Source organism: Podarcis tiliguerta (assembly GCF_965153285.1).
Source record: "Podarcis tiliguerta genome assembly, chromosome: 14".
In the NCBI taxonomy this organism is placed as follows: domain Eukaryota; kingdom Metazoa; phylum Chordata; class Lepidosauria; order Squamata; family Lacertidae; genus Podarcis; species Podarcis tiliguerta.
The window spans coordinates 24,783,760-24,811,710 of record NC_139547.1 but is presented as its reverse complement, the minus strand read 5'-3'; the positions used below and the strand labels follow the sequence as shown (position 1 = coordinate 24,811,710).

The following is a 27,951-nucleotide window of genomic DNA, read 5'->3' as shown; positions in this document are numbered from 1 at the left end:
GTGAGATGTCTATCTACAGATGAGTTTTGTTTCTTGGGACTGGAAGGGGATTCCGCTGTGTGTGTGTGTGTGTGTGTGTGTGAGAGAGAGAGAGAGAGAGAGAGAGAGAGAGAGAGAGAGAGAAACTTTGCAAAGGCTGTAGATGAGGAGGGAGGATTGGAGAGGGGGAGGAGAGAGGGAGGCAAGGAGGGGAGGCTTCTCTCTCTCTCTCTCTCTCTCTCTCTCTCTCTCTCTCTCATTCTCTCCCCTCTCAGTGTCAAGAAATCTTGGACAGGAGGAGGAGGCGGCTCTGTCCTGGCAGGTCCCTTTCGCGATGATGAAAGCCCAGCTTCCCAGCCTGGGGATGCAGTAGGCGGTGACCCCCCGAGAGAAGAGGGAGCCCTCAACTTGTAGGCAGCGGTGTGTGTAAGGGGTGGGAGTGGGGTCTCTCTTTCGGGAGATCTCCAAACTCCTGCGCTCGGGACCTTCTTCGCCTCTGGACCGGCAGAGGAGGCGCCCCGGCGGCTGCAGCCCAGCCGAGCCCCGCCGGTCTCTCTCTCTCTCCCTCCCTGCGCCCCGGAGCCATGCCGTCGCCGCCGCCGCTGCCCTGCCGGGGCTGGACGCTGGCTCTGCTCACGCTGCTGGTGGGGATCCTCATCTTCGCGGACATCTCCGAGATCGAGCTGGAAATCGGGTAAAAAAAGAAACAATGGAGCCGGGTTCGATTCCCCCGTGCGTCCTTGCGCTCTGATCCAGGTGGCTCTTGTTGTGGGGGGCGCGATGGGGGGGGGGGGCTAAGGGAAAACAGTTTGGGAGAAGCAGGGGGCTTGGAGACGGGCTGGAGTGGCGGGGTGGGGTGGGGTGGGAAATCAAGCTCTGATTTGGTTCGGGCAGGGGGGCGTGGCGGAGGGGGGTTTGTAAGGTAGAGGACACTTTTAGCTCGGGGGTGGCTTTCCAAAAAGAGGGACCGATGCGAAATGATGCTGGCGGGGGGTTTACAAAGGAGAAGGGAAACCTCTGCGGGGGGGGGGGGAGTGCGGTTACAAAGGATGGCTTTTCTCTGGGGAAGGAGGATGAGGAAGGGGGCGCGATGGAGTGGAAGGGGGGCTGCAAGAGAAGGAGTGTGTGGGTGGGCTGGGCGAGGGGGGACTCCGGAGTTTCTTTGTCTCCGCGCGCGCTGCCTCGGCTGCTAGAGCTCTCAGTAGCGAGGGGGGAGCGCTTTCGCTCTAGCCTCTCGCCGACCGAGCCCCCAACCCCTGTACCGGCCAGCGCGGGGTGAGATTCGAGGGTGGGGTCGGGCTTATCAGCTGCAGTTGTTAGGGGGTTAAGGAGTCAATCGATGTGGGTCTTGGGGAGATCTGGAAAGCGGGAGAGGAGAGGGGGGCGTGGACCGGCTGGAAGTTGGGGGGGGGGGGGAGAGAAACGGGAAATGAGAAAGCCGCCTTGGATACCAAGTCCATCTAGCTCCGTGCTTTCTGCCCTAACCGGCAAGAGGGATAATTTCCAGCCCCACCTGAAGATGCCCCTGGGTTGAACCTAGGATCTTCTGCGTGCAAAGCAGATGCTCCACCACTGAGCTCTGGTCTCTCCTCTGGGACACAGGAGAACCTCATGTCTTATTTTGATAGTTACAAGCTTAATGGATCAGGGGGATGCTGTAGATGTAGCATATCTTTATTTCAATAAGGCTTTTGGCAAAGTCCCTCATGATATTGTTTGGTGGATTTGTAGGTAGTTGACTAACCAAATCCAAAGAGTACTCACCAAGGACTCCCCGTCATGGGGAGGGGGGACGTGACAAGTGGGTGCTGCAAGGTTCTGTCCTGGGCATGGTGTTGTTCAACAGTTTTATAAATGACTTGGATTAAGGAATTGAAGAGGATTTGCATAGAACACCAAATTGAGAGGGGTAGCCAATACTGTACCTCAGAAGACAGATTCAAGATGACCTTAATAAATTGGAGAACTGGGCCAAAACTAATATATGACATTTCAATAGGGACAAGTGTAAGATTGTACAGTTAGGCAGGAATAATCAGATGCCCATATATAGGAAGGAAGACACCTGGTTTGCCTGTAGTATATGTGAAAAGGATCCAGGGCAGGGGTCAGCAACCTTTTTTAGCCATGGGCCAGTCCACCATCCCTCAGACTATGTGGTGGGCCAGACTATTTTTTTTTGGGGGGGGTGAACAAATTCCTATGCCCCACAAGTAACCAAGAGATGCATTTTAAATAAAAGGACACATTCTGCTCATGTAAAAACACACTGATTCCTGGACCGTCCGCGGGCCGGATTTAGAAGGCGATTGGGCCGCATCCGGCCCCCGGGCCTTAGGTTGCCTACCCCTGATCTGGGAGGTCTTAGTAGGCAACAAGCTTAACATGAGTCAACAGTGTGATGCTGCAGCAAGAAAAGCTAATGCAATTCTGGGCTGCATCAACTGAAGTAATAGTCCAGTTTAAGGGCAGTAATAGTACCATTATATTGTCTTATATCAGACCCCACTGAGTACTGTGCCCAGTTCTGGGCACCACAATTTAAGAAGGATATTGGCAAACTAGAACTCATGCAGAGGAAGGCAACCAAGATGATCAAGGGTCTGGAAACCAAGCCTTATGAGGAACAGTTGAGGGAGTTGGGTATGTCTAGCCTGGAGAAGAGAAGACTAAGAGATGACGCAATAGCCGTCTTTTAAATATCTGAAGGGCTGTCATGTGGAAGATGGAGCAAGCTTGTTTTGTGTTGCTCCAGAGGGGAGGATCCAAACCAATGGATTCATGTGACAGGAAAAGAGATTCCAACAAAACTTGAGGAATAATTTCTGATGGTAAGAACAGTAGAGCAGATGAGCTGGGAAGGTGGTAGACTCTCCTTCGCAGGAGGCTTTTAAACACAGCTTGGATGCCCATCTGTTAGGGTTTTCTTAGCTGTGATTCTTGCATTGCAGGAGGTTGGACTACATGAAGACTGGGGTCCCTTCCAACTCCACAGTTTTCTGGTTCTATGAAAGATACAGTTGCTCCTCTAGTTCAGCATTGCCTACGCTGAATGGCAGCAGTTCTCCAGGGTTTCAGGCAGGGGTCTATCCCACCAGGCCAACCTGGAGACCCCAGGGATTGACCTGAGACCTTCTGTGTGCGAAGGAGATGCTCTGCCACTGAGCTACATCTCTGCATCTTGGGATAGGGACTTGTAGAAGGGCTGGTTTCATGCAAGAAGTACTGAAAAGCTCCAGGTTTAGCATTTGAGAAATGTTGGAAGTTTAAAGTGGGAGACATGGATCCACCACACTCCATTGACAACAATGGCATTGTTGGCCAAACCTGGAAAGTGTTAGGCATCATGCTCAGGTGTAGGTAAAAGGTAAATGACCCCTGGACAGTTACGTCCAGTCAAAGGTGATTGTGGGGTTGCAGTGCTCATCTCACTTTTCAGGCCAAGGGAGCCGTCGTTTGTCCACAGATGGCTTTCCAGGTCATGTGGCCAGCATGACTAAACTGCTTCTGGCACAATGGAACACCATGACGGGTGTCAGAGCGCATGGAAATGTCATTTACCTTCCCACCACAGCGGTACCTATTTATCTACTCACACTGGTGTGCTTTCGAACTGCTAGGTTGGCAGGAGCTGGGACAGAGCCACGGGAGCTCACCCCATTGCATGGAGTTGAACTGCCAACCTTCCGATCGGCAAGCCCAAGAGGCTCAGTGGTTTAGACCACAGCGCCACGAACGTCCCTCAGGTATATGTAGCAGGGAGGCAATAACCATTCATTGTACTTATCTTTTTTCTGCCCTAGTGCTTGTGACATGGATAGAAGCCCCTTTTGCAATGGTTCTCCCCTTCTCTGTGTACCTACTCCACACTTGTAGGACCCAGCCGTAGTGTTTGTTTTGAAGGGAATGTCTTAAGTAAGAGGAGACCACAATGCCCCAGGGCAGGTACTGAGTGCAATTCTCTCAATACGGAATACTAATTTCAGATCCACGTTCTTTAAGTGTGCATTAAATGTATGGTGCCTTTACAGTGCCACCATACATTTAAAGAACATTGCTTCCCCCAAAGAACACTGGGAACTGCTAAGGATGTTGGGAATTGCAGCTCTGCAACATATCAGTTATAGTTCCCAGCACTCCTTAAGGAAAGCCGCATGCTCCAAATGTGCTTTAAATGCTCAGATGCTGCTTGTAGGTTTCCAATTGGGGCAACTGGTTGGCCATTGTGAGAATAGGAGACTGGATTAGATAGGTGGGTCTTTGGATCCAGCTGGGCTCTTCTTATGTTCTTGTGGACTTGAACTCCCAAGGGAAAGGCTGTTTGGGGACATAGGAAACTGTCTTGTGCTGATTGAGACCATTTGTCAATCTAATTCAAGATGACTTCTGAACACCAGTTGCTGGCAATCCCAAAAGGGGAGAGCTACTGTTGTGCTCTGGTCCTGCTTGCAAGCTTCCCACAGGGGCATCTGGTTGTCCACCATGGAAAAGGGATGCTGGAGTAGACAGTTCTCTGCCCTAAGCCAGCAGAGCTTTTCTTATGTTCTGTCATTCTGGAGAAAAGGGCTGGGTGGATATCTGCTGTGGGCACTTCCTGGTCAGGGATGGGTTTGGCGAATAGTCAGGGAGGGAGAACAGAAGTTAGAGTCTCTCCACCTCTGCCTTAGATGTTGCTGTCAGTCTTGTCTTAGGCTGAGTAGAGGATAAAATGAAGAGAGCTCTTCCCCTTTCCTATTATTCTGTGATGGAGCGTGTGGTCCTGATTAGACCATCAAGTTGAAGGGGAAGCTGCTAGTCTAGATACGGATGGAGCAATGTGTAAAAATGTAGTTCTCAGACTGTGCCATGAGAAATCAATCACGTAATTAAAGACTGTTGTGACTCCAGAGTAGCCATTGATGCAGCAGACTGTCTGCTGCATTTTGGCACAAAACACCACCTTCTTCCTTCCAATTAGGAAGCAGAGCAGTTTCTTGCGCAGGTATCCAGAAGGTGGACTGCTCCTTACTTGCCCTAACTAAAAGGTACACCTTTAGAGGTGCAATTGTGAAAAGACCCTCTAGATATAAATCAGAAGGGAAGAGTCTCAGTCGTCAGGGAGAGATTCATGCCCTCCTACATTTTTCTGAAGAAAATAGGGACATCCTAAGGAAAAGTGGGACATTCAGGGATCAAATCAGAAACCGGGATGGCTTCTGTAAATTCGGGACCACCCCTGGAAAATAGGGACACGTGGAGGGTCTGAGATTTGGTACTTGCCAAACTGGAATGGGATAGGACCGAAGAACAGTAGAAGAGTCTCGTTGGGTCAGGCCAATGGCCCATCCAGTCCAGCACCCTGTTCCTTTAAATAATAATAATAATAATAATAATAATAATAATAATAATAATACATTTTTATTTGATTTTCCAAAATATGAACATACAACCAAAACAATTCCCAATCTAATTATCGATATTACTCTGAATCTCCTGACTTCCCCCCATCCCTTCCATGGGTCCTATTGGTTCAATTTTCAACTACATATCAGTACTTCTCCAATTTTTCATCTTCCTAGGTTATCTATACGTTATATTACATTACAAGTGTGTTTTAAAAAGGTAAAGGACCCCTGGAAGTTAAGTCCAGTCGCAAACGACTCTGGGGTTGCAGCACTCATCTCACTTTACTGGCCGAGGGAGCCGACGTATGTCCACAGACAGTTTTTCCAGGTCATGTGGCCAGCATGACTAAGCCGCTTCTGGTGAAACCAGAGCAGTGCACGGAAACGCCATTTACCTTCCTGCTGGAGTGGTACCTATTTATCTACTTGCAGTTTGACATGCTTTCAAACTGCTAGGTTGGCAGGAGCAGGGACCAAGCAACGGGAGCTCACCCCGTCGTGGGGATTCGAACCGCCAACCTTCCGATTGGCAAGCCCAAGGCTCAGTGGTTTACACCATAGCACCACCCGCATCCCACAAGTGTGTTTAAGATCCTGCTAATGTTTTGACTTGTTCACAAGGATTTTATATATACATTATAAACATTTCCCATTCTTTTTTTAAATTTCATGTCTTCTTGATTCCTAAGCTTCCCAGTTAGTTTTGCCATTTCAGCATAGTCCATCAATTTGATTTGCCATTCTTCTCTAGTTGGGGTTATCTCTTCCTTCCATCTCTGGCCTCAGTCCAGCCCCCTGTTCCAATCAGATGCCCCAATGGGAAACCTGCAAGCAAGACCCGAGCAGAAGAGCCCTCAAACAGCCAAATGGGGCATGCCCCGCCCCCCGATTCCAGATAATTTGTTAATTGAGCATTCATCCTGATTATGTTTGCAGGAAGGTTAGATGATGTTGCATCGAGCATCACTCCACACTTCCCAGGGCATTTTTCCATCACTTTCCGTATCACAAAAAAGTCCAGTCTTTTAGGCAAGTGAGATTGTGGCACAAAAACCTCCCAATCAGCTTTAATCGCACAACCTAAATTTGTCCATGTGTGGTTGAATCCCACTTGAAAATAGTGACAGCCTGGAAACAAGCTATACTGGAACTTGATTGAGCATTTGGGCTGATTTGATTCTGTGGCAGTCATAAGACAATGAACACTCACCTGGTATTCATCCTGATTTGCTTGAGGGCTGTTTAGTCATTAGTCCCATTAGTAATTTGCTCATACTATACTTTACAGCAGATTTCCCTATCATTTTTCAAGCCGCCAGAAGTCTATTATTATTATTATTATTATTATTATTATTATTATTATTATTTTAAATGCATTTGTTGCACTTTAATTGTGCAAACCTACACCTACTATAGGCACTTAATCCCTCCCACATAGCTGTGAGACTGTGGAGATGGCTCAGGGTTTTAACCCTAAATCCGCTGGAGGGTTCTCCGTAGAAGGCCTTGGTCTCAATGACTGGGGAACCCGTGACTTTCCAGATGTTTTTGGACACCCGTCAGTGCCTGTCGGTGAAGCCAAAGGAGCTGTAGATCAGAGAATCACAGAACCATAGAGTTGGAAGGGACCTTGAGGATCATCTTGTCCAGTCCTCTGCAATGCAGGAATATGCAGCTGTCAGTTAAGGGACTCGAACCTGCAACCTTGGCATTATCAGCACCACGCTGAAACATCTGGAGGCCCAGGAGTTCTCTACACCTGGAAACTTGGGTCGTCTAAGGAGAAGCAGGGCATCACTTCCCCATCCAAATTTCTGTCCCTCTCCCCCACCCTGAGAAAAATTACATTGTGTCCTAATCATTCCCCTTTATCATGAAATCAATTAGGCACTAGAGAGTGCCTTAGGAAGGGTGCCCAGTTTCTGCCTGCCACACAGCTTGCGGTTATTTTATTCCCCACCCACCCCCCAACAGCAACAAAAATTAATTCACCATCTCCTTCCTTCTCCTGCACCAGGATACAGTGTGAATGATGAGGCGCAGGTGAGGGAGGTTATCAGAGGGATAATAACCTGCCTTTGAATTAACCAGGAGCAACCACTGGAAGAGACAGGGATGAGATGTGAAATGGGCCGGTGGCCGGTTCTGGTCTGGCGGTCCCAGTGTAATGACAATCATGTCAGGCTATATTTATGTATAGGATGCTGGTCTCCCCACCCCCACCCCCGGTCTGCTCCCACCCATTCTCAGCAAGCAGACCTTTTAGATCCCGCTTTCCACATTCTCCCCCTTTGTTTTCCTGTCTCCTTTCTTCTCTTCCTTCCATGTTTCCTGGGGGATCTTTAGAGGCAAGGATGGGGAAGAAATTCGATCCAAATCCATCTCCTTTGCACTTTCTGAAGCACTGCACAAACCAAAACACAGCCCTTTTCCAAATTTCGCATACCTCTGAATTTTGCAATTGTATTTCATGCGTACAACAATGAATATACAGGAGTAAAGCGTTCTTTACTGAGTCAAACCCCTGGCTTATCTAACTCAATAATATCTACAATGATTGGCTTGTGACTTTCCAGCTTTACCTGGAGATGCAAAGGATTGAACCTGGGGATAATTGTGTTTCAGTTCTCTTATTGCTTCAGAGGATGAAGATTAGGTAGTTTCACATTAAAATGTGAATTCCCATGAACCAAATTTCTCCCCATCGTTACTTCTGAGCAGTAGTATTAGACTGGTGTATTTGTATCTGGTCATCACAGAACAAGTGAATTCGGAGCTGAATAAACCGCCACACAAACAGATGTAAAATGCCAATTCTCTCTGGTAAATTTCCCTTTAAAAAGAAAGATAAAATGTTAAAATGAGATGAAACAAAAACGAATGCTTGCAATTCTGAATACAATTATGTAAAACCTAAAGGCTGTGGTGCTAATTAAAGTCACTTAGCAGCATACTTGTCTGCTGGTGAAAGGTTTGCCATCAGCAAAACGTGGTTGCACACAAGAATGCATAAGCAGGTTTTCTGGTGACTTTCCTGTGCAGTAAAATTCACAATTGGTTGTGCAACAAGTTCCTTCTAGCACAACTGTTGCTTTGAATTCCTCTGCCGCTCAGCATAAAAACTCACCCGTCCAATAGTGCAAGAGACTTTGTGCTAGCAGACAGAATATGGTGGACACAGCCCTGAATGAAGAAAAGCATAAAACAAGCATAATATTCTGAGTCTCCCTGGTAGGGTATGGATTTTTGCACTATAAAGCCATCCACCCCGGTTGTCTAAACCTGAAAGTTATGAGTTATCTTGCCTTCCTTTCAGGGCATAATTTGAACTGCAGGGGTCTGCCTCCTGACCCTCCTCCTCCTTATATGGTTCCAAGGGAAGAAGGAGAAGTTCTGTATAGATAGAGCAAAAGGCAATTCTTGACTTTATTGGCAGAGACGTTGCTAGAATTCACTGCCGTGGCTTTGAAGAACGATTCGGCTCCCCAGAGAGCACCTGCTGTTTCGGAGGAGAGCTTTTTTAGACACCTCGTTGCCAGGCTGTGACAACGTGAGCAGATGAGACCTTTAAACATTGATGTGCAAGGTCTCAAGTCGTCTTGGCGAGGCAGGAATATGAGGTTCCCCTTGTCCTGGGCAGGGGAGATCAAGACTGGGGAGGCTGTGCTCAAATGGGAGATCCCTTCACTCAAGGGAGACACAGCTACTCTGCACCCCCTTCAGTCATCTTCCATCCTCCTCTCCCATGACATCTAGTAACACAAAATGTGTGACAGGACATGACTGGTTTTGCTGCTCCAGGAAGAGGCAGCCCAGGAAGCAGAGCTGATCAGGGTTGCTAAAAATGTCATGCAAGGGGCTTTCTGATGGCTTACCACAGTCATGGGGTAGAGAAGCTTCAAGGCCAGGAGCTTTGTGAGGACAGAACTTATGGGAGAGTGATCCTTTCTGCAAATACCCAGGTTTTTCTTTGCACAGTCTGCATCCAATTTGCATACATATCCATGGAAAGAATTAACATAATTTAGACAGAAGTACAACACACTGTACCTTACAGATCGTGAGCAGTTGAATTATACCTGTTCAGATCATATCCATAACAATAAAAATAATGTAATAATTTATTACTTATACCCCGCCCATCTGGCCGGGCCTCCCCAGCCACTCTGGGTGGCTTCCAACAGAATATTAAAAACACAATAAAACATCAAACACTAAAAACTTCCCTAAACAGGGCTGCCTTCAGATGTCTTCTAAAAGTCAGATAGTTGTTTCTTTCCTTGACATCTGGTGGGAGGGCATTCTACAGGGCAGGTGCCACTACTGAGAAGGCCCTCTGCCTGGTATATTTAAAGTGTATATTTAAAGCATGCGCCCCCCCACAAAGAATCCCAGGAACTGTAGTTTGTTAAGGGAGCTGGGAATTGTAGCACTGGGGGGGGGATAAACTACAGTTCCCAGGATTATTTGAGGGAAAGCCCTGTGTTTTAAATGTTTGGTGTGGATGTGACCTCAGCTGTCTACCGTAGGTGCTGCTAAGTGCAAAAGGTTTCCACTCCTTTCATAAAGGTTGCGAATCTTTAAACCACACATGGATCAAACAGCTGTGCTGGCTGGGGCTTCACTCCAAACATCTGGAGGGCACCAGCTTGGGGAAGGGTGCCCTAGGCCACCTGTAAAGCCAAAATGGATGCACACACACACACACACACACACCCTTTGATCTTTAGCAAACAAAGGACCCTTTCTCCTGGATTTCCTCTCCCTGGGACTGGCAAACAATAAAGAGACATGAAAGTGAGCTCCCTCTTCCCAAGGCCACTGAATGGCTGAGCACATAAAGATGAAAGGTCTGGGTGGGGATGCAGGGGGAGGGCAAGGGGAAGAAGAATCTGCTGAGGAAAATGATACACATGAACCAGCGGAGTGGATTCGGCTGCTGCCTGCAGCCTTGGGAAGATGGGCATCCGACTGTTTCTCAGAGTACTTATCAAACACTTAACTCCCAGAAGGAGGAATGGCAGAGATTGAAAATGATGCGAGGTGTCAAGTAAAGTAGAAAAGAAGCTACACATGGGCGCTTAGTTTATTTATTTGTCTTTTAAAAATACTGGGGACCTGAACTTTGATTTAAAAAACAAAATCTAAATAGTTCACAACAATTATACATACACAATAAAAACCACAGGTGGTTGGGTTTTTTTAGATCATCAGCTAGCTACCACAGAAACTGTTTATGTTGTCTGCATAAGCCTGAGAACAAATAAAAGTTCCCAGCAAAGGCTTAACTCGAAGTCACCTGCTGGATCTGTATTGACAGAGCACTAATGGCTCAGTTTCTTGGGGAAGCAGACTTGGGAAGCAGTGGATGACACACCTGCACACGATCTCAGTCATATAAGGGTTCAGGGGGTTCCCTAAGGTAGCCCAGGCCTCAGTTGTTCAGAGCTTTGTAGCTTGATTCCAGGACCTTGACCCTGGCTCAGTAGTAGATGGGCAGCCAAGTACAGATGTTTTAACAACGGAGTCACATGTTGTCGGCCAAATGCACCCACCGGCAGTCTGGCTGCCTGGTTCCGCACCAGCTGGAGCTTCCAAACTAGGCCCAAGGGAAGCCCCACAGAGAACACATTGCTGTAGTCCAGCCTCAAAGTTGCCAACACATGGAGTACAGTGTACATGTCCACCAGGAAGGGGAACCTGTGACCCTCCAGCTGTTCTTCAACTCCAATAGCCTTCCCCTCCATGAATGTGTCCAATTCTCTTTTAAAGCCATCCATGTTGGAATCCATCGCTGCCTCCTGCTAGAGGGAGTTCCAGAGTTTTAAGTATGAGCTGCATGAAGATGTACTTTGTTCCATCTGTCCTGAATTTTCTGGCATTTAGCTTCTTTGGCTGTTCATGGCTTCCAGTAGTAGGGAGGAAACTTTTCCCTATCCACTTTCTCTACGCAAAGTGTAATTTAATAAACTTCTAGCGTGTCACTTCTTCCTCACTATTTTGAATGCTGCAACCTTTCCTCATCAGGAAATCACTCCATTCCCTTCATTATTTCGGTTTCCCTTTTCTGAACCTTGGCTGCCCTAAATGGTCTCTCCAGATGCAGGTTACAGCTACAATGTACATTGAAAGTTCTCTTGTCACTTTCCCCAGGCTGACAAGGAACCATTGGTAAGCCCTCTTTGGGTTTGGTCAGTCATCCGCCAACACAAATCCGCCTAACAGTAACATTGTCTAGCCCACGTTTTAGCAGCTTTCCCACAAGGATATCACGGAGGACTTTGCCTAAAGCCTTACTGAATCCCCTGATCCACCAAGCTTGTAATTCTCTCTCTCTCTCTCTCTCTCTCTCTCTCTCTGTGTGTGTGTGTGTGTATGAAATAAGTTTAGTCTGGCATGACTTGTTTTTCAGAAACCCAGCCTGGCTCTTAGTAACCACAACTTCCTTTTCCAAGAGCTCACAGGCCACCTGTTTCATTATCTATTCTAGGACTTTTCCTGGCTTGAATGTCAAGCTGTCACTAGTTACCTGGCTTCTCTTTTCCCCATTTCTTAAGATGGGGACAATATTTGTCTGACTCCAGTCTGCAGGGATATTACCTGTTCTCCAATGATTCTCAAAGATTATAGACAGAGGCTCTGAGATTACATCTGCACATTCCGCTAATACCCTTGGATGCAGTTCAAAGCAGCTAGGTGTTTCCTTACTGCCTCTTTTCCTATCTTGGGCTGCAGCTCCCTCTCTGCATCATTTATTATACTATCACCAGGTTGGGCACTGTTTTCCTTTTGGGAGAAGGCTGAGGGAAAGTAGGTATTGAGGAGTTCTGCCTTATCTCACTCGCTCAATAGCATTTCTCCTTTTTTCTCAGACAGAGGAAATAGTACTTCCTTATTCTTCCTCTTGCTCTGAGCATAGCAAAAAAACCCCATTATTATTATTATTATTATTATTATTATTATTAACCTCTCTTGCAATCCTGGGCTCTAGCCCACCTGACCTTCTCCCTGCGAGTGTTGGCTAGTCATGTATACCCTACCTTTGTAATTTTCTTATTCATCTCTTCTTAAATCTCGGTTCATCCATAAATTCTTTATGCAACCACACTGGTTTCTTTAGATGCCTCCTACTTTTATTTCGTATTAGAATTGTTTGTGAATGTGCCTTCAGTATTTCACCTTTAAGAAACTCCCATCCATCATGAGCTCCCTTCTCTTGGGGCATTTCTGACCATAGGATCTCACCCAGTAGTTCTATAAGCTTCTGAGAGTCAGTGTGGTGTAGTGGTTAAGAGCAGTAGTCACGTAATCTGGGGAACCGGGTTCGCGTCTCCACTCCTCCACTTGCAGCTGCTGGGTGACCTTGGGCTAGACACACTTCTCTGAAGCCTCTCAGCCCCACTCACCTCACAGAGTGTTTGTTGTGGGGGAGGAAGGGAAAGGAGATTGTTAGCCGCTTTGAGACTCCTTAAAGGGAGTGAAAGGCGGGATATCAAATCCAAACTCTTCTTCTTCTTCTTCTTCTTTTTGAAATCGGCATTCTTAAAGTCTTAGAGTGCACATCCCACTACACTCAGCTTTCTCTTTCCTCTGCAATACTGAATTCCAAGAGGACATGATCACTTCCTCCCAAGTTTCCCACTACTTCTACCTCACTGAGCAGTTCCTCCCTGTTGGTGAGGAACAGGTCCACGATAGTTGATTCGCTTGTTGCTTCTTCCAGCTTCTGGGCAATGAAATTGTCAGCAAGGCAACTGAGGAATTTGTTTGACCTTACATTCTTGGCAAAGTTTTATTTCCACCAGATATTTGGGTAGCTGAAGTTTCCCATGACTGCTATAGCTCTCCTTTTTTAATGTTTAGTAATCTTGGCATCATCCAAGTCTTCAGTCTGGCTTGGAGGTCTATAGCAGACACCCACAGTAAGGTCACTGTTGCTTCCCTCTCCTGTAACAACCTTTTCAGACTACCCTTCCAAGGATTATTTGTGGGAAGCCACAACTGTTAAAGAGGTGTACAGCTGCTTTAGATATATGATCTGGATACAATCTTAGAGGCAGAGGACCTCTGAATATCAGGTGCTCAGGGTGGTGTTCAAACAATCGGAGGGACAGCTATGGCTTCCAAGCACCCTAGTCAGCTTCCCAGAAACAGCCGATCAGTCACTGTTGATACTGGAGTAAGGTAAAAGGTAAAGGAACCTGGAGAGTTAAGTCCAGTCAAAGGTGACTATGGGGTTGTGGCACTCATCTTGCTTCAGGCCAAGGGAGCCAGTGTTTATCCACAGGAAGCTTTCCGGGTCATGTGGCCAGCATGACTAGACCACTTATGGAACACCATGACGGAAACCAGAGCGCACGGAAATGCCGTTCATCTTCCTGCCACAGTGTACCTATTTATCTACTTGCACTGGCATGCTTTCGAACTGCTAAGTTGGCAAGAGCTGGGACCAAGCAACGGGAGTGCAGCCCATTGCAGGGATTTGAACCGCCGACCTTCTGATCAGCAAGCCCAAGAGGCTCAGTGGTTTAGATCACTGTGCCATCCGCTTCCTGTGGATACCAGAGTCAAGGGGCCCTTAGTAGGGTGTCCACATAAGCATCAGCCCCCCAAAATGACACATGTGTGTGTGTGTGTGTATATTCAATCAATCTTTATTATGGTCCAGAGACCCAACAGATCATTACAAAACAATACACAATTCATACAGCCTACCTCCAGGTTAAACAAGCATATTGTTCATAGTGTGTATATATATGTGTGTGTGTGGTTCTGGTACTGCATACCCTTGACTATCCCTAGAAAAAAGCACCGATCAGACATATTATATAATTCCACATGTTAATTTCTGCAATTGCATGTGTGTGTGTGCATATTAATAAACATATATCACATATTTATATGCAGGCTTAGAAAGAATTACTATGGCCTGTATCCAGTGTTCTCTGTCTTCTAGCAAGGACTCTCGGGCTAACAAATGGAAGCACTTTAATGTTGCACAGCAGAGTAATCTAATGCAACTGTTGTGCTAGCAGAAACCTCTTGTGCAACAGATCACGCAATCTACTATGCAACAGAGTTACCAGCAACCTGCTTCAAAATTCAATTGCACAATGAAGTTCTGCTGGTGCAAAACATTTCACCAGCTGGGCAGGTATAAGTGGCTTTCATTTTGTGCTATCTTAGAGACAACCCTGTAATTTAAATAGAAATACAATCCATTTCTGCCTAGTGAGGAAGCCAGTGACCAGGTGACAGCTGGGCGGGCTGGGCTGATGGGGGTTAGCCATCCATTGCTTCTGGAGTCCACCTGCTAGGGTAAATATTTTATTGTGGCCAATAGAATTCTGTAGAATTCTTGGAAGATATTTAATTACAAGAAAATGCCTCCAGTCACAAAGTGTGCCTTTACGTTATGCCCTGGAACCTACACATGATATATAAATGAAAGCTTCTAACTTTGGAGCCCTCTAGACTACAGCAAAGAGGAGATCACACCGACGGTTGAGCAAAAGCTTTGTGAAAAGGCACCAGTTTGATGAATAATGCATTTCCTTTGTCCTGTAGGAATTCTGGAAGCAGAGGTGCAATCAGATCGGCACTGAGCAGCTTACATGGCAAACCTAATAGGTTCGTAAATTGGATGTTGTGTTCATTTGTGTTTTGCTTTAAGAGGGCTATTAATCTGCTTCATTCTCTCTCTCTCTCTCTCTCTCTCTCTCTCTCTCTCTCATACACACACTCATGCTCACACATTCTCATGCATATTCTCCCCCCCCCTTTCTCTTTTATATGGGATGGTGCTCTTTCAACTCACCTCGTAGATACCTGTTCCTTTCCTGTTCTGCTGCAGATTTTCTTAATCATCCCTCTGTTCACCCAGAATCGTCCACCTCTCCCGCAGTACTCTCCTATCTCATTACCACCAGCAGCTTGTAGTCATTGAGACTGATTGGGCAGAAAGCAGGGAGATCAACAGTAGGTGGCGCCAGAGCCAATGGCAGGCAGCACCAAACAATTCTAGCTTTGCCCCTCACTTTGCTGAGTTCCACAAGGGTTGTGTACACACTCTATCTTTAAAGCACGTGATTTCCCTCAAAGGATTCTGGGCAATGCAGTTTGTTCAGGGTTGCTGGAAACTGTGACTCTGTGAAGGGTGAACTACAGCGCCCATAATTCTTTTGGGTATCTTGAGAGATCTTGCTGGAATCTGTGCTAATGGATCCTGCTCTTTTTCTTCCTCTGCCACTACCTCTCCCTTTCTCTCTTTTTCTCCTCTCCAGAGCCGAAGTGTTAATAAATGGCTCCTTATCTCCAGCTGTTGTTGACAGAAGCAATGAAAGTATTAAGCACCATCCAGCTCCACCCAAATGGCAACACAACCAGACACTCTCTTTGAAGATCAGGTACTATCTAATTTCTAGGAATGGGCACATCAAAATCCAGTGTTACAAGATTGGATGAAAGTTTGGCGTTTGTTTCGAGATTTTGACGTATCTACAGGTTTTTTTCCATTTGGTTTAGTTTATTCAATTTGTGCATCATTTCACACAGTCAGCAGAAGGCTTGAGGCCATTTACGGAGAAAGTATAAAAATACTTATAAAGAAGACAAGCACTAATAACATAACAGAAAAGCAATAAAAGCATTCATCCACAAATATCACCCAACAACATAAAACAACCGCTTCACCCAGATAAGAATAAGTTGACCCATAATTGATCTCAGTTATTCAAAAAAATATTGAAAAAATATTAAATTCCGTTGTAGCAAGGCTCGTTCTCTATTTGGGAATTTACAAACTTGGCAGATTTCATGGAATCATAGAATTGTAGAGATGGAAGGAACCCCAGGGATCATCTAGTCCATGGGTAGGCAAACTAAGGCCCAGGGCCCGAATCCGGCCCAATCGCCATCTAACTCTGGCCCGCGGATGGTCCGGGAATCAGCATGTTTTTACATGAGTAGAATGTGTGATTTTATTTAAAATGCATCTCTGGGTTATTTGTGGGGCGTAGGAATTCATTCTTTTTTCTCTCTCCAAAATATAGTCCAGCCCCCCACAAGGTCTGAGGGACAGTGGACCAGCCCCCTGCTGAAAAAGTTTGCTGACCCCTGATAATTCTAGTCCAACCCCTTGCAATGCAGGAATCTCAACTAAAGCATTAGATCTACAAGCCATTTTATTTTGAGTTTGGGCAGCATTACTGGTAATTCCAGATAGAGCAGCAGCAGGGAGCTGGGGGCCAAAGTAGGAGGAGTACCATGGGAAGTGAGGACTGAGGATTGCTGGTGCAGCATCTAAGTCACGAAGCCGCCAGTTCAAATGTTGTCTCTGCTATCAACTCAGTGGGCAGCCTTCAGCAAATCCCTTCATCTCAGCCCCCCAGCTGGAGGTAATGCGGCCACCAAGGTGGCTGATGTAAGCAGTACGGAGATAATTCCGATGTGAGCTGCTTGGAACACTCGCATTATAAATTCCAAACAGCAGCCTCACTATTATTACAGTGAAATGCCTGTCATCATCATGAATGGGTTTTGTGCACACATGGCTTGTGTGTGTAAAGAGATCCTTCAAGAAAATGATGCTTTTGTGCCGCATATTGGCAGCCTTTTAGATATATGTAAAAATGTTTGTTTGTTTGTTTATACACTATCCTTTTGCTCCAAAGACTTGCAGAGTGGCATACAAAAAATGTAAGGCTGGGGTGGGGAACCCACAACCTTCTAGATGCAGTCTACTGATGGCTCCATGACAGAGAACCCTCAACATCACAACTATACCATTAAGACAGCACAACCATAGCATCAAGGCACAGCTTACATGTGAGGTAGCCAACATGGTGCCCTCCAGATGCAGGTGAACTGCAGCTCCCATTACCCAGCAGGGCCAGTGGTCAAGAATTATGGAAGGTGCAATCCAGAAACATCTGGAGAACATCACATTGGCTACTCTGGATTACATAATAACATATACAGTGCAGCAACACTGCAAGAAATGGCATTACACAAGTGTGATGATCCTTGCGTCTGATCTTCTTTAGTTGTTGAGTCCACATAACTAGCTGCCTGACTCTGAAAGGGTTATAGCTGCAGAAGGTCCCTGGTTCAATCCCAAACATCTCCATGCACAGTTGGGAAGGTCCCGTGTCTGAAACCTTGGAGAGCTGCTTCTAATCAGTGTCAGCCAAGGCTGAGGAACCTTTGGCCCACCAGATGTTGTTGGACTACAATTCCCATCAGTCCCAGACAGCATGGACTATAGTCAGGGATTATGAGAGTTGTAGTCCAGCAACGGTGGACTAGCAACGGTCCAGCAACGGTGGGACGCGGGTGGCGCTGTGGGTTAAACCACAGAGCCTAGGACCTGCCGATCAGAAGGTAGGCGGTTCGAATCCCTGCGACGGGGTGAGTTCCTGTTGCTCGGTCCCTGCTCCTGTGAACCTAGCAGTTCAAAAGCACGTCAAAAGTGCAAGTAAATAAATAGGCAGCACTCTGGTGGGAAGGTAAACGGTGTTTCCGTGCTCTGCTCTGGTTTGCCAGAAGCAGCTTAGTCATGCTGGCCACATGACCCAGAACCTGTATGCCGGCTCCCTCGGCCAGTAAAGCGAGATGAGCATCGCAACCCCAGAGTCGGCCACGACTGGACCTAATGGTCAGAGGTCCTTTACCTTTTTAGTCCAGCAACAGCTGGAGGACCAAAGGTTTACCAACCCTGGTGTAGACAATGCTGAGCTAGAAGGACAATGATTCTGACTAAGTTGAAGACAGCTTCCTGTGTTCCTAACTAGACTTATTGCCTCTCTCCTTCCCTCTCTCCTTTTTTCTTTTAAAAAGAAAGCACATCTTGAAATTTCTGGATGCTGAAAAAGACATCTCAGTGCTCAAGGGAACTCTCAAGCCTGGGGATATTATCCACTATGTGTTTGACAGAGACAGCACAATGAACGTTTCTCAAAACCTCTACGCCCTCCTGCCCAGGACCTCACCACTGAAAGGCAAACACTTTCGGACATGCGCCATTGTGGGCAACTCAGGCATCCTGTTGAACAGCAGCTGTGGAGAGGAGATAGATGCTCACAACTTTGTGATAAGGTAATGGTGGTTTCCATGAAGCAGCACTCGGCTTTGAAGAAGGCCCTTCTCTTTAAAATAACCCCCAACCAAACCAGGCATCTCAACTAGGGGTGGGGGAGAAATCCAATTCTGTTTGCATTTAAATGAACCGTAGACTTGGTAAAGAACCCCAAGGATCATCTAGTCAAAGGCAGAATAGATTAGGGGGGTAGACAAATTCACGGAGGATGAGGCTTTGAAGCTTTGAAGGCAGTAGTTTAGTGAGAAATTCAGAAGTGCATGACAGTCACAGCCACTCCCCACTCACAGCCACACCTTTTCTAAGCTGATACCGCCTGCCAAAATTATACAGTAATCTTGTAATTATACAATAATCACATTAATAATAATAAGAGATGCATTGGGTAGAGATGCATCAGTGCAGATCTCCATGTGTTGCCTTTCAGCAACTTTCCATGCACATACATAGGCAAATGATTTGCAGTGCTCCAGTATCTTCTTTCAGAGTGAATTAATATGTGTTTTTCTTGACGTTCCACTGTACGTAACAGAACTTGAACACCATTCTCTTGAAACGGAAGCCCCTTGTGTTTTGAGTGTTCCTAAATGCTTCATTTAGCCATATACGGTGGCTAAAAAGCTCCCCTTTCATGCTGACTGGGCAGCTCTAGGATGCCGGGGGCAGGTACCCTGATTAAGAAATAGTAAAGGGTCTTCAACCTCCAAGGACTCCAGACTATTACACCACTACATGAAGGCTGTATCACCTTCATGATCAGACAGAGCAGTTGCTGGGAAACTGAGCAGAAGAATGCTATTGTGCTCATGTCTTGCTTGTGGGCTTCCCAACTGGGCCATGTGGTTGGCCACTGTGAGAATTGAATGCTGGACTATATGTCCCTTGGTCTGGTCCAGCAGGGCTCTTCTTGTCTTGTTCTTAACTTCTGTGGGTTGTCTGTATGATTTTTACACAATGGGAAAGGAAGCATGAAGCAATGGGGGCTGAGGCGCTTCATCCCTCTTGTGGATTTACCAGTGCTTCAAGATAAGATGGTGTCCATTGCTGACATGCTACACAGGAAGGTGGGATTCCTTGTCCAAGTGCCACGTTCTTGGCTGGGCAACCTTCTTCTGCCCATGGCCTCATGCACCACCACTCCTGACATGAAACCCATAGGAAGTTTCCCGGAAAGGAATGGAACCCTCGGGTCAGAAAGGTTTTTTCCTCGCCAAAAAATAGACCCATCCCCTGATCATTTCAGACCCTCCTTTGGTGCCTGCTCTAATGTCCACTTCCTGGATGTGTGCCCTGACATTTCCCCTTCCAGGTGCAACCTCGCCCCGGTCCAAGAGTACACCCGGGACGTGGGGACCAAGACAGATCTGGTGACCATGAACCCATCTGTCATCCAGCGTGCTTTCGAGGACCTGGTGAACGATACCTGGCGGGAGAAGCTGCTCCAGCGCCTGCACAGCCTCAACGGCAGCATCCTCTGGATCCCAGCCTTCATGGCCAAAGGAGGCAAGGAGCGTGTGGAGTGGGTCAACGAGCTCATCCTCAAGCACCGCATCAACGTCCGCACCGCCTATCCATCCCTGCGGCTGCTGCACGCCGTCAGAGGGTGAGGAACTCTGCACCCCGGGCCAAAAAGGCCCTCAAAATTTGGCTCTTGGGAGACATGCAGAGCAGTTCCTGGTGGTCTTCGTCTTTAATGCTTTAGTGCAGGGATGGGGGGTGAGGGACCTCAAGCCCTGGGGTCAAATCCATTCCTCCAAGCTTCTCTATTCCCCAGGCCACACCTCTTCTCTCTAGCCCATGCCCCTCACAGGCCCTGCTTTACAAGAATAAAACTCACCTTCATTGCTCTGCCCACCTTGGCTTTGGCCCTGTCTACTCCTAGCATGTGGCCCTCAACAGGTTGTTGAGAAGGGAATCCAGACCTCAGTCCAGAATAGGTTCCTTACTCCTGTATTAGCATGTATTTATCTGAATTTGAGCAGAGATGCAGAGAGAAAAGGGTGCTTAACTTTCCTTGTGGGCTGTTTTACTGAACAAAATCACCAACACCCAACTGTGTGTCGTTGTTGTTTTAACGTGTAGGGGATTATATACCAGCTCCACGTATCTTTTTCCCCTGCTGGAAGATAAAGCAGTTTGAAGGGGTACCTTGCTTCCATGCTTGCTTGGTTTTGATCAGCAGACAAACAGCCTGCAAGGAAAAAGCAACGCCCCTCTTCCCAGGCCATCCTCTGGTGGCACTGATCAAAGATGAAGTCGCAGCAGAGGCATCCCAGTTAAACCAAGCCTGCCTCACATCTCCCATCAGGGATGACACTCACAAATTCAGTTTTGAGAGATGGCTTCTAAAAACTGTACACCATTCAGAGCCTTCAGCAAAACAGCATGTTCTGAGATTGTTTGTTTCATGTTCAAATGCCATGCTCATTTTAAAAAGGAAAAAGAGAGAGCTAAAAACTAGTGCAAGGGTAGTTCTTCATGAGCTATATTTCTATGTGCAGGGAGGTTTGTTGGTTGGGTTAGAGAAGGGATGTGCACACATAACTCTATACAGATCGTACATTTAAAGAACCCTGGGAGCTGTAGTTTACCCCTCAAAGAACTACAATTCCCAGCACCCTTTGCAAACTATTAGGGAGGGATGTACTTTAAATGTATGGTGTTCTCTGGCTCCTATACCAGGCTAAATAGCATGTTTACTCTGAATGTGTGGATCGGCACTAAATATTGATGCACACATATATGCATGAATTAATCCCTGCGTCATCTATGGTAGGAGATACAGGTGGGGATTTCGAGCCTTGGTTGTGGCTCTGTTCCTTGTTGCCAACACAAGGAAAAGCAGAAAAGGAATCACAGCCCATTGCATGCAGGTGCACAAGCCTGAATGGCTCCAGCAACACACACAGGAGAACCCACTAGCCCACAACAGGTGAAGTTTTGCTCTGTCTGCCAACAGAAATGACACTGTCAACAGTAGCTAAACATACGAGAGAGAGAGATTCCATTTTGCAGTAGGCTTAACCCAGGGTATGATGAGGCCTTAAGCTACTGAAGGTAATGGGGCCCTTTATATGTCCAGCTGTCCTTTGTCAACAACAAATTGCCGCTGTTTTTTATGTTGAATATATGCTACATGGTAATTTATGGACCTAATAGGTATCTAAAGCCATTTGCACATGCAGAATGTAGGCACCGTATATATAGAAAAGAGCAAACCAGTGATATTTTAGGGAGCAGACTAGCAGGTGGAGCCCATTACTTACATCATAGGAGCCTACACAACACAAAACACTGTTGCTGTACGTAGGTTTTATTTTATTTGCTTTTTATCTTATATTTTGGAAATGTACATCCAGGGGTTTTTCCCCTTTAAATTTTTTTTGCCCCCCCCCCAAGAGAGTGTGCCCCTAAGCTATAGCTTGTTTAGCTTATATGTAAATTTGGCACTGGCGTAATCCTACATCTCCACAGCAAGGAGAAGGTTGGTGGGTGGGTGGACCGGAAGGGAAACAAGGGTCTGTTACTCAAATCTGCTCTTTTCCAAGCTGTAATTAAGTGGATTTCATGCTTTGCATATCAACTGGTTCCTAAACCTGTGCTTGCATCTGTCGCCTCGTGCCATAAGCTATCAGCCAGGCTTGCTGCAATTTGGAAAGGCTCCCTGGATCCCTGGAGGCGCCACCAGGGCAGACAAGGTGGAGGATGAGCAGATTTGGATCTCCTTTTCTGACTCATCCTGAGCCAGGAAGATATGGGGCCAAAGTGTAATTGTGCAGATCATGGTAGAGATTGAGTAGGACTGCCAGCTCTTTGTTTCTGGCAGGGTACCTGTGCCTTTAAGGCATTGCCTAGCAGAAATTCAACAGCTGTTGGATTTTGGGGGCCTTGAAAGCCACCTGGGCTATGCCGGGGGGGGGGGAGGAGGGGGAGGAATTGGTGACAGCGGGGAAGATTCTTGCATCTAAATTTGGAACCGGCTGTCCAGCTGACAAATCTTCTGTGTACATTGTCCGTCAAAGGGTTGCTTTTCTCTGCTTGTTTGGTTTTCCGCCCATGAAACGGTGCCGCAGGCTAGCAGGTCAGATGGCGAGAGAAGCGCAGAGGGCTTGTCTGTTGCAAAGACACGTCCGTGCTGTAATGAATAAGATGGGAAGGCGGGATGAGGAGAGCCAACAGCTGGGGCTGGGAAGAGCTAATTCAATTAGAGCTCCAAGCCACGGACAAGGTCCACGCTTGCAGCCAAAAAGGCAGCAAGATGACCAGCTGTCTTGTGGGCATGTATAATATGTCACTCTGCTCCAATGGGGAGGGAAGGCAAGAAGGATGCAAACAGATGGTTGATGACTACACAGTGCTGCTCCTTTGCACCCAAGATGCCATGGCATCCTCCTGCCCAGTTAACAAGGGCCCCGAGAGATCATCCCATCCCTTCTATACCCAGTTGACCAGTGCACTCTCCAGGTGAGGGTCTAAGAAGATAAGAAGAGCCTGTAGATCAGGCCAAATGCCCATCTCATGCAGAATCCACTTCTCACAGTGGCCAACCAGTTGTTCACGAAAGCAGGACCTGAGAACAACAGCACCTCTCTCTTCATTTGTGCTTCCGAGCAACTGACAATCTTGCCTCTGACAGTGAAGGTAGAACAAGGTTTCCCAAACCTGGGTCTCCAGCTGTTTTAGCACTACAGTTTCCATCATTCCTGGCCACTGTTCCTGCTAGCTGGGGATGGTGGGAGTTGTCGTCCATAACAGCTGGAGATTCAACTTTGGGAAACTCTGAGGTAGAGCTTTCAATACTGTTTGTGCCTGCAAAAAAGAAGAAGAAGAAGAAGAAGAAGAAGAAGAAGAAGAAGAAGAAGAAGAAGAAGAAGAAGAAGAAGAAGAAGATGTTGTTATTATTTGTTCCCCAGCCACTCTAGGTGGCTTCCAACAAAAATTAAAAATAATTAAAATATCACACATTAAAAACTTCCCTGAACAGGGCTGCCTTCAGATGTCTTCTGAATGTCAGGTAGTTGTTTATCTCTTTGACATCTGATGGAAGGGCGTTCCACAGGGCAGGCACCACTACCGAGAAGGCCCTCTGCCTGCTTCCCTGTAGCTTTGCTTCTCGCAATGGGGAAACCGCCAGAAGGCCCTCGGCGCTGAACCTCAGTGTCTGGGTAGAACAATGGGATGGAGATGCTCCTTCAGGTATACTGGGCTGAGGCCATTTAGGGCTTTAAAGGTCAGCACCAACACTTTTAATTGTCCTCGGAAACGTACTGGGAGCCAATGTTATGTGGTCTTGGTGGCCGCCCCCAGTCACCAGTCTAGCTGCCGCAAAGGTTTAGGGGCAAGCCTGCTGCTTCATTTGCAATCAGTGCATGCCCCATAATCTCCTGCTGAAGTCCTTTTACCTTTTCATACTCCAGTTGACCCTACGTTTGTTGCACTTTAGCACAGCAGTGTCCCGTGGCAACAATGCAGGGATGCTGGACAGCAGTGCAGGAGAGCTAAGAAAGCAGAATGGTGGGTGGTTGGGTGTAACTCTATCACTAATGCACTAGTGTTGCATCAGTGACTTGTTGCAGTACATGCATGGGGCAGTGGGGGTGGGGGACAGCAGTCCGGAGGGGTCTCTAAGTCACTGTGATGCCAGGGGGTCTTACCTCCACTGCTGGAGGCAATGTGTCTCTGAATAACAGTTGCTGGGAATCAGAAATGGGGAGAAGGAAGGTTCTTCTCCTGTTTCTATGTCAACATGAGAAAATCATCAGGGGTGCACAATAAAAAGGACCTCTTGGGGGCCCTGAAAAGGTAAAGGGACCCCTGATCATTAGGTCCAGTCGTGACTGACTCTGGGGTTGCGGCGCTCATCTCGCTTTATTGGCCGAGGGAGCCGGCGTACAGCTTCCGGGTCATGTGGCCAGCATGACTAAGCCACTTCTGGCAAACCAGAGCAGCGCACGGAAACTCCATTTACCTTCCCGCCGGAGTGTTACCTATTTATCTACTTGCACTTTGACGTGCTTTCGAACTGCTAGGTTTGCAGGAGCAGGGACCAAGCAACGGGAGCTCACCCCGTCGTGGGGATTCGAACCGCCGACCTTCTGATCGGCAAGTCCTAGGCTCTGTGGTTTAACCCACAGCGCCACCCGTGTCCCTATTATCAGATATTTATTTTTACAAATTCTCTTTTTCTGGCTTCGGAAGAAAATACTCCCTGCCACTATGGCTTGCTGAAAAGAGGTATCAAAGAGCAGGTCCTCAGCCCTTTTTCCAGCTTCCTGAGTCGACACAAATCTCAGGCTCCAACAGCAAGGCTGATTGGTGTGGCCAATTTGGCGGCAGTGGGGGGAAATAATTACAGTCTTCCTCAAGGCAGCCTCCCTTCCTAATTAAAACCTGGAGTCTCCAGCAGCAAAAGGTGCACCCTTGATGTAGCATCCCACACGCACTTGAGGCACCTTCGTTTGGGTCTGCAAAATTAATTAGCTTTTTTTACGGTCCTCAGCTGTTTTGCAAAACAGGAGAGCTGTGCTTGGCACCTACATGGACAGTGTCAAAGCTGACCTGAGTGTGAAGAAAGAGATAATGCAGCAATTTGTTCCTCATTTAGAAGTCTAGCCAGGATATTTTCCCTCCCCAGTTCAAACGTTCTGCCCTCAGTGCTCCCTCCGCACCAACCTCAAGAGATCCTGCAACACACTAAGGAGGGGCAAATCTGTCCATTTCTCATTTTTCCAAACGAGTTCAATTTTCCACAGGTCTACAGGTTTGTGATTAAAAATAAACAAATCCTTGTGATTATTCTCCAGCATTTTAGTGCAAATTTCTCCTAACACACACAATTTTGTACACACCTTTGCCTAATATAAACATTTTTGCAATATTTCTCATATGCACGTGTGCAAGCCCGCACACACACACACACACACTATTTTCCCTATATAATGCATTTTTGTATGTCATTTTCACTAAGAGATGCATTTACCCGAGTAAATTGCATTGTCAATACACATGATTTGGCTGAAGAACTGTAACTGCAAAATTTGGAGGTGTGAACATTTTGAAGAATGGCTGTGTTTCAGATCGCTTAGAGTTTCAGAAAGTGCAAATGAGGTCAATTTGAATCAAATTTCTTCCCGGCCTGGGAGTCCCCATCCTTGCCTTAAAGAGACAGATTCCCAGGAAATAATAATAATAATAATAATAATAATAATAATAATAATAATAATAATAATTTATTATTTATACCCTACCCATCTGGCTGAGTCTCCCCAGCCACTCTGGGCGGCTCCCAATCAAATGTTAAAAACAATACAGCATTAAATATTAAAAACTTCCCTAAACAGGGCTGCCTTCAGATGTCTTTTAAAGATAGGATAACTGCTTATTTCCTTCACATCTGAAGGGCGGGTGTTCCACAGGGTGGGCGCCACTACCGAAAAGGCCCTCTGTCTGGTTCCCTGTAACCTCACTTCTCGCAATGAGGGAACTACCAGAAGGCCCTCGGAGCTGGATCTCAGTGTCCGGGCTGAACGATGGGGGTGGAGACGCTCCTTCGGGTATACAGGACCGAGGCCGTTTAGGGCTTTAAAGGTCAGCACCAACACAAAGGGAAGAGAAGAAAGAAGAGGGTGGACTGAGATTTATAGCTCTGTGAGCTCAGCACCCTTAAACTGAAGTTCCCAGGAGTCTTCTTGACTGCTGAAGTTGTCTAAGAGTGCTTTAATTTTACTCGGTGGATGTGGCCAGCATTTTCCTTTTGTCTGTCCTTGACCCGACGCAGATCACTTTCCTTGGGCGATGAGTTCCAGCCTTCTTTTCTCTTTTTCCCTCCTAGGTATTGGCTGACAAACAAAGTGTACATAAAACGCCCAACCACCGGACTGCTCATGTACACCCTGGCCACTCGCTTCTGCAACCGGATCCATCTCTACGGCTTCTGGCCCTTTCCTCGAGATCAAGACCAGAACCCCGTGAAGTATCACTACTATGACACTCTGAGATATGGCTACACGTCGCAGGCCAGCCCTCACACCATGCCCTTGGAGTTCAAAGCCCTGAAGGCGCTGCACCAGCAAGGAGCCTTGAAACTCACTGTGGGGGAGTGTGAGGGGGCCACGTAGGATGGGGTTTCTGGGGGACCCACTTTCCTAGAGGCTATGCCCCATGGGAGGAAGGGGGAGGGGGAGGCACAGATGAGCAGCAAATGGTGGTGGCAGTAGTGGGATTGGTTTTCTTTGTTGACGTCCAGAATGGGGGATGCATGAGACCTGTATCCGGGGTACAGGTTGTGCTCTACCTCTGATGGTGTTGCTGTTTGGTGTTCGCGGGTGGAACGTGAGGGACAGGACTGGTGAGAGAAGCGGACCCAGGCAGGGGAGAGTGGCTGGGTGCAGAAGGGGGTTGGTACTTAACGGCAGCCTCCCCCCACCCCACAAAAAAAAAAACAACCAAGCTTGGGAAGTCACTGTGGTTTGTGTGGGTTCTTTAGCGTGACAACTAAATGTTAGGCCAAGTGTTGTGAGTTGGTAGGTAGGGCCTGTTTGGCCAAGAAGCCAGACTTCTGGCTCGTGTTGTGTTCTTGGCTTAGTGGTAACAAGGGGGGAATAGGGGTGGGGGTTAATCCTTAGATCTGCCTGAGAAAGCAAAGAGGGGAGGGGAGTGAGGAGTAGCAGCCACGGCCGGTTCTCCAAGGGCATCAATCCAAGAGACGTCGACTGAGCTTCTCCCTTTCAATCTGTGACTATTTCTTAAGTGAAGGGGGTGCCCTTTGGTTTCCGGAAACCGCTAGAAGTTTTCCGGTGTCTTGCTGCAGAGAGGCGAGCCGAAGATCCTTGGAAACCAGATGGCTGGGTTTGTTGACATTTCTACAGGAAGAGAAAATGCCAGGGCCTCAAGAAGATGTAATGTGGCTGATGTAAAATAAAAGAAATTAATACACACACACATGGTTGAGGTGGACTTAGAAAGGCCGCTTGGTTTTCTTTCCTTTTCTATCTTTCTTAACAAAAGTCGTTGGGATGTAGTATGTAGAAGGTGCCTACTGAAAGCAGTTGGGGTCAAGAGTTCCAGCTTTTAGAAGACTTGAGGTAGATTTGAACTCATGAGCGAGTTCTCTAGCTGAATCAAACTGCAGAGTTCAAAAAAACAAGCTGAATTTTCCAGATCACCCAAGTGACTGCTTTGCTGTGGTCTAGCTGATTTGTTATTAAACCAGTTATTTTTAAGTCACTGTTGCCTTCTGTTTCTTCTTGTAGTTCTTTATTAAAACGTTGGTATGCCATCCTCACTTACAACAATCACTTTCTCTGGATATAGGCCTGGTTTTCACAGGCGGCAGGTTAAGGAGGTAATCCTGTATGTGAGATGCATCAATGCAGACTGCAGGTGAGGTCTGAAATGACAGAACTCTCCTCATATCAAAGCAAAAAGAAGAACCCTTTGTAGAAAACTAGCACATCAGGGAGAAGGGTAGGGTGGAAACACCACCCTGTTGAA

At 47.0% G+C, this 27,951-nt stretch overlaps 1 protein-coding gene across 1 annotated transcript; it reads left to right on the top strand.

Moving 5' to 3' along the window:
- Positions 1-202: 202 nt before the first annotated feature.
- ST8SIA2 (ST8 alpha-N-acetyl-neuraminide alpha-2,8-sialyltransferase 2) lies at positions 203-27,684 on the top strand. The gene is made up of 6 exons (XM_083412216.1): positions 203-673; positions 14,931-14,993; positions 15,647-15,769; positions 18,201-18,458; positions 19,769-20,062; positions 26,291-27,684. Exons 1-6 carry the CDS (start codon positions 564-566, stop codon positions 26,574-26,576), a joined length of 1,134 nt encoding a protein of 377 aa, XP_083268342.1. The 5' UTR covers positions 203-563; the 3' UTR covers positions 26,577-27,684.
- The last annotated feature ends 267 nt before the right edge of the window (positions 27,685-27,951 follow it).